At 38.7% G+C, this 11639-nt stretch overlaps 1 protein-coding gene across 1 annotated transcript in view; it reads right to left on the bottom strand.

The window, feature by feature from the left end:
* LOC149318283 (ovotransferrin-like) overlaps positions 1 to 11639 on the bottom strand; it is a 29042-nt gene continuing 17403 nt past the window's right edge. The window contains exons 10-17 of the mRNA XM_089509354.1: positions 10312 to 10402; positions 9094 to 9138; positions 7908 to 8072; positions 5611 to 5767; positions 4486 to 4547; positions 3452 to 3636; positions 1824 to 2007; positions 1 to 239 (exon numbers count right to left, since the gene is read on the bottom strand). Coding sequence (XP_089365480.1) covers positions 208 to 239; positions 1824 to 2007; positions 3452 to 3636; positions 4486 to 4547; positions 5611 to 5767; positions 7908 to 8072; positions 9094 to 9138; positions 10312 to 10402 — 921 coding nt within the window. The 3' untranslated portion in view covers positions 1 to 207. The remainder of the gene's footprint in view (positions 240 to 1823; positions 2008 to 3451; positions 3637 to 4485; positions 4548 to 5610; positions 5768 to 7907; positions 8073 to 9093; positions 9139 to 10311; positions 10403 to 11639) is intronic.

The following is an 11639-nucleotide window of genomic DNA, read 5'->3' as shown; positions in this document are numbered from 1 at the left end:
TTAAATCAAGAATGTTAATTTTATTTATTTATTTTGCCCTAGTGACACCAATGAGTTGCAAAGCCATACAAGGAGAAGTTCAAAGTTTCTGTTTCAATATTAATGAAAAAAGAGCAAATAGAACAGATTCCTCAAGTTTGGACAAGAAGAATGAAGAATCCAAGTTTTCTTTTTCATTTCCAGGAACTGCAGTTAATATCAGTTATACTACTGGTGGAAGAGACAGGCCTTAAGGAGTTCTGTTGGGGAAAAAACAAGGAAAAAATGAAATAAAAATTGAGAATCAGTAAACCAAACCAGATAAACTGTGCCAAATACATGTGGAATTTTTCAGAGGGTCCTTTTCAAAACCAGCTGAAATCAATTCTCACAAATGAATAAACAATAGCATCACTGGTTATGTAACTATCTAATATATCATTCCAAATTTCCTATTTGAAACATTAGGGTCATAAAGAGGTTTATATAATTCTAATGGTTATGAGGATATGTGCTACACATACTAGACTGTGCCAACAAAACCCATTATTACCATTCTTTGACTCCATGGCAGTTAAATGAAAACTAGGCTACTGAGTTCATATGGAGCGTCTTAGTATAAACAATTTCCATTCATTAAAAAAAACTAGGCTAAATCCGATGTTAGTCTGAAGTAGAGGAGACAAATGAAATGAATTGGAATTGGTAACCACACTCTCTCAGTCTCAGAGAATGGCAATGTCAAATCCCTTCTGTAGAAACATGCCAAGAAAATCCCATGGGAGAGTCATCATAAGTTGGAAATGACTTGAAGGCACACAACAACACCCTTGATCTTCCTTCTTATACATTCCTGATTTTGGCCAATGACCAGTTCCTCCTTCATTTGGATATTCCATTGCATACACACACCCTCCTATGTCTGACTTATTTACCAGACAATCCTTTAGAAAAAATCCTGAATATTACTTTATTCACTGTATTTTTTTAATGGTGAAGGCATATAAATGATGTTGGGGATATTCCAAAATGTGTCTGGATTACCATTCACCAGTCTGCTCTTGAGTTAATGTGCTTTGTCAGTTCTAGATTTTGGTTAAGATTCACAAGAGGAATTGCCAAGCCAAAACTAAATCAAAAAAGCAACTAAAAATACCATAAAACTTTGTTCAGTTGAGAGAGAGAAAGAGATTACATGTATGGGCCTTCAATACTGCTCATGTACCCTCAATGTAAAATGGCCTTTAAACACAGGGGAGCAAACTATAGACCTGGGACTACGTGGACACCCTAAGCTTGTTTTGTGGCCCACAGAATCCCCCAGACCACGTTTTTAAAGCAAAATATAAGTGGATTGTTTTGGCTTCTTAAAACAGGTTCACCTTTTAAGGAGTTTGTGATGTCTCTCTACTGTTTATTAAAAAAAATAAATACATACACAAACATTTTTCAAACCCAGAAGTGTACATCTGACCACTTGGACCACCAAAGTTGCCCATCCCTACTTTAAACAAAACTGTAGACACTTTGGAGTTTATCACACAAGGTTTTCCCCATGCAGAAATGGGATTTAAAACAGGGAAATCCTGCAAAAGCAGAATCATTTTCAGACAACGTCATGTATTAACGCGTACAGAAAGTGGAAAAATCCTGTAAAAGCAGGATCGTTTTCACACTCATGAGGGGCATTGAGCATTCACGTGAAAATAACTGCACATAAAGTTGACAAAATCGGCTGCTTTTTACTTTCAGGATTCTCCTGAAAGTAAAAAATGGCTGATATAAAATGCAGCTTATGCCTATAAAGTTGACTGCTGCTATTCATTTTAGTCTATCATTGGTACCTGAAGGTGAGCACTCTTTGAGTCCAGCCACAGAATCCATGTACTGCTTGCCAAGATAGGCCTCATAGGTCTTTTCTTTTGGAGTAGCTAAGCACACAGTACCATCTTTGAATAAACTGTCTTTGGTATCAGATTGGAACAATTGGAAGACCTCTTTATCAGATCCAGTGTTTCCATAATATGTCTGTAATAAATAAATACAACCAGGATTCAGTTAGTTTTCATGCTTTTAAAAATGTGTTTATGCAGCTCCTTGTAGAAAGATCACAGTAACCTCATTCAATTTCTACTTCAACTGTTTCACTATTGTGTTCTTTTCAGTATCTTTTTCTTAATGATTTAACTGCTGCCACTCTTCCCCTGTTTGTTTTTGGTGCCAATTGTGCCAGGAATGTTATTGGATATACTGTGAGTATATCTGCTTAAGCTAACAGAATTTATTTACTCACAAATAAGATAAGATCTGTAAATTATGGTGCTGTTCTGTTAAAAATATCAAAAGCAGCTTAATTTAGGACTTATCTAGCCTGGCATTTTGTGCCACATTGTGGTACACTAGTTAATGTGCTTGCTTTTGCTTTCCTGCCCAATCATATTCTTGACATTTTGTTTAAAAACCTGGTAAAAAGGCATCACATTTTGATTCATTTCTGGGTCTTTTGTGGCATGGGTTGTGACGTTAAATGTGGCAATCACCAACCTTCTCACACCATTTTCCGTCCAGGTGTGTTTCCAGGGGCTGTTGCAATGCATGTATAAGTCTTTTTTTTCTCTCCAATAGCTCATTACCATTTATTTAAAAAAATTAAATCTCTGTAGAACCAGTGTGGTGTAATGGTTTGAGCACTGAACTAGGACTGGATCCCAGGGTTCAATTCCCCACTGGGCCATAGAAACCCACTGGTGATCTTGGGCGAGTCACATACTCTCAGCCCCAGTGTTACTGCTATAAATTTATGAAAGGTATCTAAGAACTCTAGTCCCACTGCTATAAACTGCTGTGATGGTACCACTATGTTTTTCCTCAGTGGGAGTTCAACACACACACACACACACACACACACACACACACACACACACACAGTCTCTTGCCAATCTCTTCCAATGCCTCATTTCACACAGGCTATGCATATGTGCATGTATGTGTTTGGCAGAAAGAGATGTCACACTGAGGAAAAATACAGCGATGCCACTACAGCAGTTTATAGCAACAATGCTAAAGTTCTACAGAGATTTTTTTTAATGAAATGAAAACATTTCTTCCCAGAAGAGTGAACAGTTTCCCTGGAGATGTTTTGGGTGAGAAAGAAAATGAAATAGAGGCAGACAGCAGGCTACAAAAGCATGAAAAGTTAACACTGCCCCCAAACCACAATGAACCCCAGCAATAGGCATATGGGTGAATTTGAAATTCAAACTGCATCAAAATGGACTGGGAAAAGGAATAATGCTCTGGGGAAGAGCTGTGGTAATTAATAGAAATGACTAGGAAAAGTATCAGGATAGGATCACAAGGATCTCAAAAATAAAAGTGGTAAGTACAGCAATTAAAACTGCCATATTCCAACACATTTGGATCGTCTGACTATCTTTAATGTCTTCTTAGAGGTCCCCAGGTCAAGTCTCACCTGTTGTTGGAGCATCACGCGGCGGACATTATCTGCTTGGTCAGGTCGTGTTACTACACCATGAGTAGGAACGGTGGCCAGACCACATGTTAAGTATTCAGAAATTGGACAGCGGCGACCATCAGGTGCCAGCAATACGAAGTCATTAGGCCCTTTGTCACCTACCCAAGCTGGTTTGTTGTCTCCTGCAATAAATTCAGAATGAATTTTCAAGACTGTAAGGCTCTTGACAAAAACAAAAATTGGTTTGAGCCTAATCAGGTGTTGTTCACAAGAGATAATATGTGGAGCAGGAAATGGGACTGGGCTTGTTGGCCTCAATCCTGTCATCAGATGCTCAACTAACTTGCCATTCCTCCTTGAGATCCACATGTGGGTAGAAATGTCCGCAAGAGTGAGCCTTTGTGTATACAGTTGGCCCTCCACGTCTGTGGCATTGACTTTTGCAGCTTTGATTATTTGCTGTTTTCATTCTTATGTCTCTCTAGGTCCTCCAGTGCAACTCTGCCAGAAGCTGACCATAAGGTTGTGCTGGAGAATCAAGAAGTTCCTAGAGAAAACACCTCTCTAGACATTTGTAGGTCCTCCAGCATGATTCTGTGATAAATGTCTGACATACATTGACCATAGAGCTGCACTGGAGGACCTGGAGATTCCTAGAGAAGTGTCCTTTTAGGTAAAAAGAACAGTGAGTTTTAATTTGCGTTTTTCCACATTCATGGGGGTCCTTCACCCCAACACTAGCGAATTTTTATGTTGGTTGGAAGATTGTACCTGTTAAGCCTAACATTAACTATTTTAATGACTATTTAGAGGCCAAACAACAAAACAGACAATACAGATGTTCCTGTGCTCTGCTGTACCTCAGCCTAAAATGATGCAAATGAGAATAGTACATTTTTTCTTCTGCATTTACCTATTATTCCATTCTCCTTCACCGAATTGTAAGTGCCTTGGAGCAGGACCTGTCCTCTTGTACTCTGTAAAAGACCATGCCCACTGGCAATACAATATTTAACCAAAAATGAACATACCTGTGTTGTCAAAGGGTGTGCTGTGTTTAACAAAGGCTACATCTCCTGACTCAATCAAGCACCTAGAAAATACAATAAAAAGAAAGTTATGCAGCATTTATCAGTTCCATGAGATTGTATGTACTTTCTTTTCATTCAATTACTTCCGGTTATGTAATTGATTAAAAATGTGTAAAGAAGTGAAATGCAGAAGTGTCCTCATCCCTTGGATGATTCAGAGATAATATCTTCACTGAATGAGAAATATCAACAGTTGTGAAATGAAAAACATTCCGGTTTTTAAAATGATGATATCAGTGCAGTATGCTCGTAACTTCTTTCCAAATGCATGGATGAATGTTTTAATTGCTTTGTGTGAAATACAGACAACTATGCTTACTGAAGCAGAGTAAATGTAATTCAGGCTACTAGTGGGATCACGACTTATTTGAGACATGCTTACAAAAGTTTAGATTTTCAGTGTCAAGGATGGATATGGAATGTGTGATACTTTTTTTTTTAATCTCCTCATATCATGTGCAAAGTCCACAACTACAGTAGTTTCTGCACACCAGTTACCACTCTTGGAGGTCTTTAGGGAGGCTAACCTTGAGGCTCATCCAAAATTGCACAATTACATGAAGAAATTAAAATTAGTCATTGTTGCAGATGCCAATCCCAATATGTACAGAGCTTGGAAGGAATAGGTTACAAGTAACCTTAACTGTTACCAACTATCAGGTTATCCAGGGAATGATAACTCTCTCCTCCCTCTTTAATGTTAATGTTTACATGCCAGGAGTTTGAGGAGTAGGAACTAATGTTTACTTTATTTAAAATTTAAATAAATGTATTGGTAGCATTTCATGCACTAAACGATACATAACACTGACACATTAGAAAATTTTAAATAATGATTAGCACTAGCATTTGAACTGTGTGCAGTAATGTTTGCAGGCTTGGCATATATATAATATTTCTGTTGTTAGAGGGTTACTGTGGAGAGCTGGGGCAGGGGACTGCCAACATCTCTAGAAAGTCATGTTGAGCTGCAAGGGGAAGAAAGAGGAGGAATGAAAAACAGTATGGTTTCTCATTCCTCCATCGCCACCAGAGAATAGATTGGATTACACCAAAGCTACCTACCGGAAAGCACCATTATAACCATAGAATATCTCATTGCTGTTGGGTTTACACTTGTATTTGTCAGAGATACTGCCTTCGCCACCACTGCCCTTACACAGCCTGCACAGTGGAGAGTCAGCTGGTGCTCCCGGTGCACAGCCTTCGCTGAAAAATTTACCTAGCATGAGAATAGAAAATAGTCAGTCAGTCCTACCATTCATTCATTCATTCATTCATTCATTTATTTCCCTTCTCTTCCTATGGATCAAAGCAAGAAACAAAAAGAAATAACAAAACACATAATATCAGTTAAAAGAACATATAATACCAATACATATTAAAATCCATCAATGCACAATTTTAAAACACAGTTGGCCCTCCTTATATACAGATTCCTTATACACAGATTCAAGCATCCATGGCTTGAAAATATTCAAAAAAAGTATAAATTTCAAATATCAAACCTTGATTTTTCCATTTTATATAAGGGACCCCATTTTGCTATGCCATTATATTTAATGAGACTTGAGCATACACGGATTGTGTTATTCATGGGGGTTCCTGGAACCAAACCCCAGTGGATAACAAGGGTCCACTGTAATCTGGATAGGTCTACTAGGGGGGAATTGGTCTTTACTGCTGTTTTAAATGCGGACAGTGGGCCTGAACAGACAGGCCAAAATAAAGCTGCTTCGGGTCACTTTGGAGGTATACTGTTTAAATGATACATGCATCTTAAGAGGCCAGAAGCTGTGCCAAAGCTGCGCTCCAGTCCTTAGGACTAGAGCGTGGCTTTGGCATGGCTTTTGGACTCTTAGGACGCATGCATTATTTAAACAGCATACCTCCAAAGTGACCCGAAACAGCTTTATTTTGGCCTGTCTGTTTGGGCCCAGTGTCTCCAATTTAAAAATCTCTACAGGCAAGTTATTCCACAATCTGGGAGTGGCCAAAGAAAATGCCTTCTGAAAAACAGTCAGCCTAGTTTAGGCAAAGTAGGGTAGATAACAAAGTGGGGTAGCCAACAGGTGCTTAGATATGGCCGCAAGGTATTGAAGGAAAGACCTGTGTGCCATGTGCTTTATCTTCTGTCCACCCACTACTATCCTGTTCCTTTGAGATATATCACAGAGCCTGCTGTTCTGCCATCGGTGCCAAGGCAAGATTTGTCTACTAATCTACTTAACTTCCCCCTTCTACATAATTTATCAGCTGGGACCATAGTTCAGTGAAATAGCATCAGCTGTATATCCAGAAGGCTACAGATCCAGTCACTCACATTTTCAGCTAAAAGGATCAGGTAGCAGCTTATATGAAAGATCTTTCACCAAGTTCCTGGAGAACTTCTGCCAGTCAAAGTAAATCTGGGGTGGGAAAGTGAATTTTGGAAGTAGAAATGGAGATTTTCTGAGGAGGGAATCAGGATGAGACTTTTACTATGCAATCATCTTGCCTCCAACATGGACTTGAATAGGGGGAGGATGAGTGCGTGGATCTAGAGATTACTCTCTTCCATGTTCAACCTCCCATGGTTTCCCATTACATCCAATGTTTTCCTTGTTACAAAGAGATGGAAAAGCTAGAGAATCCATCTTGATTGGTAGCAGTAACATCACTAGGAGGAATATAGGGGTGCAGAACACACCAGGTGACACCCTAAGAGGGTGACACCACTGCTCCTCAACCATCTGTGTATAGGCAGAAACAGGCTGTGGAATTCACCAGGGTTTCTTCAAAATGCTGGAGAGATGGCATGAGTGGGAGGAGACAGGAGAGGCCCCAGGTTTTGTTTAAAAAAAATAAACATTTCAAAATTCAATTTTTTAAAAAAAAATTAAAAAACATTTCTTTAAAAACATCACATTTTACCAAATTTTCATTTTAATCACATTAAATATGTATATGTAAATACAGGTCTGCTTTGCATATGATATTGCAATTTAAAGGTATAATGTTAATTTTATTAGTTGTTTACATTACGGCTATTACCATTACATTCAGTGAGATATAAGAATTATGACTGATGAGTAAGATTAGTAAAGAAAACATTACTAAGGATTCTGTATGATGTGGCATTGGAGGAGGTCAATGGGGGGGTGACACCATGAGTGTCTCCACCAGGTGACGCCAACCCTAGTAATGCCACTGACTGGTAACACTGAGACACTAGAAGTACCCTAACTGACTTTAGCTTTTATCCTTACCAATTTAAGATCAAAAAGGCAGGGCTACATAGGCTGCAATGAAGCTCTTGGAGGAATACAGGGTGTTATAGTAATTGGCAAGGTACATAAGAAAATGAATAAAACGCCACTCACCGAAGTCACAATCTTGATTGTTCTCATTGTAAATCAAGCCCATAGGGATATTCCAGCCAGCAGTTCTATCAACACCAGTGTGGCAGGACTTCTTTCCTTTAAGGGTCTTCCATGTGATGTCAGGTTTGGATGCTTCTGCTATTGCTACAGCAGTATAGCCCTTAACTGAAAGCAGAGAACAGAAAACAAGAATCTCTCAGATGAGAGTTAATGAGTGGGGGGGGGGTTAAGCTCAACCCTGTTTTGGGTGCAGACTTTTGGGCCCTTATATAAAACCCTCTACTGTAATAATATCCATATATGAAAAATCCAGATTTAGTAATCTTGCTTTTGGGACTACAACTCCCTTAACTCTTAAATCAGCATGGCCATTGACTACAGTGGCTTAAGGATGTGGAAAGGTCTAGTTTCCAGAAGTAATGCTTCCAGGCTCTGGATCTGCATGTGAGAAACATTACAATGCTATGTTCACTCACTGGCTTGAAAACTAGATTCTCCATGTACTCTGCCAATGGATTTAGCTCTATGGCTTCAGCTTGCAATGTAAAGTAAAGTGCTTATTCCAATGTATTGGGGATCAAAGTATGTTGAAGATGCACATCATTAAAGGCTGAAAACACATTAGTATTCCAAGAAACATGATTTTGGCAGAGGTTAATCAGACTTGCTAGCAAAGACCATGTTTATCTGCTGATAACCAGTCACAGAAGAAAGGAAGCAAATTCACAAGTTAAAGGTATGCAAGGCTTGTACTATAACAACCAGAAAACACCGAGCATTTACAATTCCTGTTTCTAACAATGTATTACAGTCGGCCCTTTTTATACACGGATTTTTTATACACGGATTCAAGCATACACGGTTTGAAAATGTTCCAAAAATGTATAAATTTACCTTGATGTTCCATTTTTTATTAGGGACACCATTTTGCTATGTCATTATACTTAATGGGACTTGAGCATACACGGATTTTGTTATACACGGGGGATCTTGGAACCAAACCCCAGCGTATAACAAGGATCCACTGTATCTATATCATATAGCTTCACCTTCATTCACTACCCCTTCCCCACCCAGTAGGTGAAGAAAGCATAGCATTGACAGTTTTGAAGATGTTTTCAGATCCCAAATAAAAAGCTTAAATGACTGATAATATCTTCAATCCTTGTGTCCCATAATTACCCACCTGTTGTCTCACGATCTGGCTGGTTGCATACACCATTGTCAGGAGCTACAAAGAAAAGCAAGAGGATGTGGAGAAAATACTTTAAGACCAATCATGCCCAAGTCATCATCACACCATGAAATAACAAAAGTCCGAGACCAAATGGACAAAACAGACTGCTGTCTTAAATCATACAATAAAATGCTTCACATACACAACTTACAAATGTGAGGGTGCTTGTGAGTGTATGCCTGTCTATATTCCCTTAGAGATAACCTGGCAATATTACTTGAACTGCGTATTACATACCATTGTATCTTCAGTGAGTATTAGAAAAGATAGAAGCTCTGCATTTAACTAAGATCCCAAGGCTTCTCGCCTACTCTGCATTTGGGACATCATCAGCCATTTTCTCTGTCTTTTTCATACATTTTTAAACTATCCCATTGGAATATCATGTTAGAAACATCCTTCCACACAACCATATGAACATGTATGTAAATGAAAGACTATGACTTTGTTTATGTCAAAGAGCAGGTAGACGTCTATGCACACGCACAAAATTTTTATATGGTGTTCTGCTGTCCATTAGCAATGTGATCTTCTAACCAAATACAAGATATTTCACCTTTACTTCAATAAGTTTTGTTCAGGACCATGACCAATATATATCAGCCATTAAACCTTTTACTAAACTCACCTCACTGAGGATATCTCTATCTAAAGGCTACAGGGTTGAGGAGTAATCAGAAGATACTGTATATACTTGACTATAAGTTGACCACATGTATAAGTCGAAAGCTAAACTTATGGATTTTTATATAACCCGTGTATAAATTGAGGGTAAAACCTAGAGGCATGTAACAAAGGAGGCAAAGGATGAAGGAAAGAAAAATGATGTCAAAGCCCAGACATTAAACAAGGCCAGAAGTGGTACCGCAGTGGAAAAAATAGAGAAGGGTAATGCTTCTTTTAGTTTCTTCCGGGTTGGACTAAGCTCTTGCCTTTTGCCACTCTACTCAGAGAAGGGGATTGTATAGTACTTACAGCATTTACATTGACCCATGGATAAGTCAACCCATTTTGGGGGGTCAATTTTTTGACTAAAATTTCTAGACTTGTACACGAGTATATACAGTATTTATATAGCTGTCATGCGTTTACTGTATATACTTATACCATAAACACAGTAAGCACATGACAGCTAGTACTGTGTTAAACAACAATTTTCATACTTACAGTAGACTTCTGCCAATACTGGAACCAAGCCACACTTTCCTGCTGTGTAGATGTGTCCACCATCCAAGCTTATGGCATCAGCTTCACCTTTCTACAATAGAAATGATATATATTATTAGCAAACTCATTCTCTGAGTGTGTATCTTAATGTACCTAAGATAGTACCATCTATGAACAACAACAAGGTATCAGCAGACTTGGAGGAATTCTAATACTTGCTAAAATAAAAATTAGAAAATATTGAGAATACTGGCAAAGTGTTGGCAAAAGATACCAAAAAAAAAATAAGGGGGTGGTGGTAGAAGATGGAATAGAGTATTGAATGAGCCATGACTGATTGGCTAGTTGTGACCCTGAATTGAAGATGAACACATCACATGACAAAATTTTATAGCAGGTTTTACTTGTAATATCTATCTTTCAGAATTTCTTTTTAAAAGGAAAGGCTAGAGAAGCCTGAATTACTATCCCTTTGTAAGTAATTTGTCTTGCTGCACTTGTGCTGCTGGGGGCCAAAATGGTTTCATACACATATACAAGAAAGAGGAAGATGACAAGCCTCAAAATAATCCCAAGGTTTTCAGGTGCCAAAATTTGATCTTTCAGGTGTTTTGAACTTCAGGTCCCACAGGTCCCAGCCAGCTTGGCTGATGTTCAGGGGTTCTGGGAACTGAAGTCCACTGTACCTGGAGGACCAAAGTTTGGGAACCTCAACTCTAGGGTAATTCTGATTCTCTTGATACTTTCCTCTTCCATATAATAATGTCCTTTTAGCCCTTGCTCAGCAAGTGCAACAAGACAAATTACAGAGAAAATAATCTATATTTGGTTCATATCAGCCCTATCTATCTATCTATCTATCTATCTACCTACTTAGGGCTGGAAAACGATCCCCAAAACAGACCCATAAGAACCCAATGGCATGAAATATTGACTGACTGGGAGAAAACGAAGGCTAAAGGAGGTGATCAAAAAAGAAGAGGGGAAACCTGTAGCATGAATAATTATGTTATAATTTCCTGGTCCATACTGAGAAGCTTTTAACAAAGGTGTTCAAATGGGCAGATATGAAAGCTATCCACAGACATGAAGAGAGAAATCAAAAGATTTTAATACAGCTAGATCTAGCTCTGAAGACCAGGGTTCAAATCTCCCCTCAACCATGGAAACCCACTGGGTGACCTTGGCCAAGTCACACCCTCCGCCTCAATGAAAGCCAAAGACATACTCCCTCTGAACAAATATTGCCAAGAAAACCCTGTGATAGGGTTGCCATAAGTCAAAAATGTCTTGAAGGCTCATAACAACAACAAGGACTAGGCTCTATT

The sequence above is a fragment of the Sceloporus occidentalis genome, unplaced genomic scaffold (genome assembly GCF_023333645.1).
Source record: "Sceloporus occidentalis isolate IW3139 unplaced genomic scaffold, rSceOcc1.0.p SCAF_2, whole genome shotgun sequence".
Lineage (NCBI taxonomy): Eukaryota > Metazoa > Chordata > Lepidosauria > Squamata > Phrynosomatidae > Sceloporus > Sceloporus occidentalis.
This window is presented reverse-complemented; position numbering and strand designations above follow the sequence as displayed.